General features: G+C 29.6%; 1 protein-coding gene across 1 annotated transcript; it reads right to left on the bottom strand.

Moving 5' to 3' along the window:
- Positions 1-22: 22 nt before the first annotated feature.
- LOAG_15424 (hypothetical protein) lies at positions 23-195 on the bottom strand (the record flags this gene model as incomplete). Its single annotated transcript, XM_003150915.1, has 1 exon — positions 23-195. A coding segment is annotated over one exon (173 nt), but the record flags the coding sequence as incomplete, so codon positions are not given.
- Between the last annotated feature and the right edge of the window lie 214 nt (positions 196-409).

Here is a 409-nt window from a genome sequence, read left to right as displayed (position 1 = left end):
CAAACTTAGTCTCTTGATTCTTTCACTGTGAAGCAAATTTTTGACGAATAATAACTTGTGATGAGCAAAACGAACTTCGATCACAATTTTGTCCAAAATAGCCAAAAGCGCAATAACACGTCCTTCTTACGATATCATTTGATTCCTTTATACATTTGCCATCATTTAAGCAATCTTCATCAGTTGAGCAATAATCTGGAAGTTTTCAATTTTCCAATTAGATTTAATGAACTAAAGAAAGAAATCCAAATTTTCCGATATAAATTTAAAAAGAAGAAGAAAATTAGAATGACCAAAACTTCGAAAGTCACTTTATGGTTACTCGTTTCCTTTTTTTTCTAATACTTCTGGTTAATTGAATTTCAATAGCAAAGTGATTCAAATTATTTGCAATATCCATCATATTGAC

Source organism: Loa loa (genome assembly GCF_000183805.2).
Source record: "Loa loa unplaced genomic scaffold supercont3.1943, whole genome shotgun sequence".
In the NCBI taxonomy this organism is placed as follows: Eukaryota; Metazoa; Nematoda; class Chromadorea; order Rhabditida; family Onchocercidae; genus Loa; species Loa loa.
The sequence above is the reverse complement of the archived record's forward strand: the minus strand, read 5'-3'. Positions and strand labels throughout refer to the sequence as shown.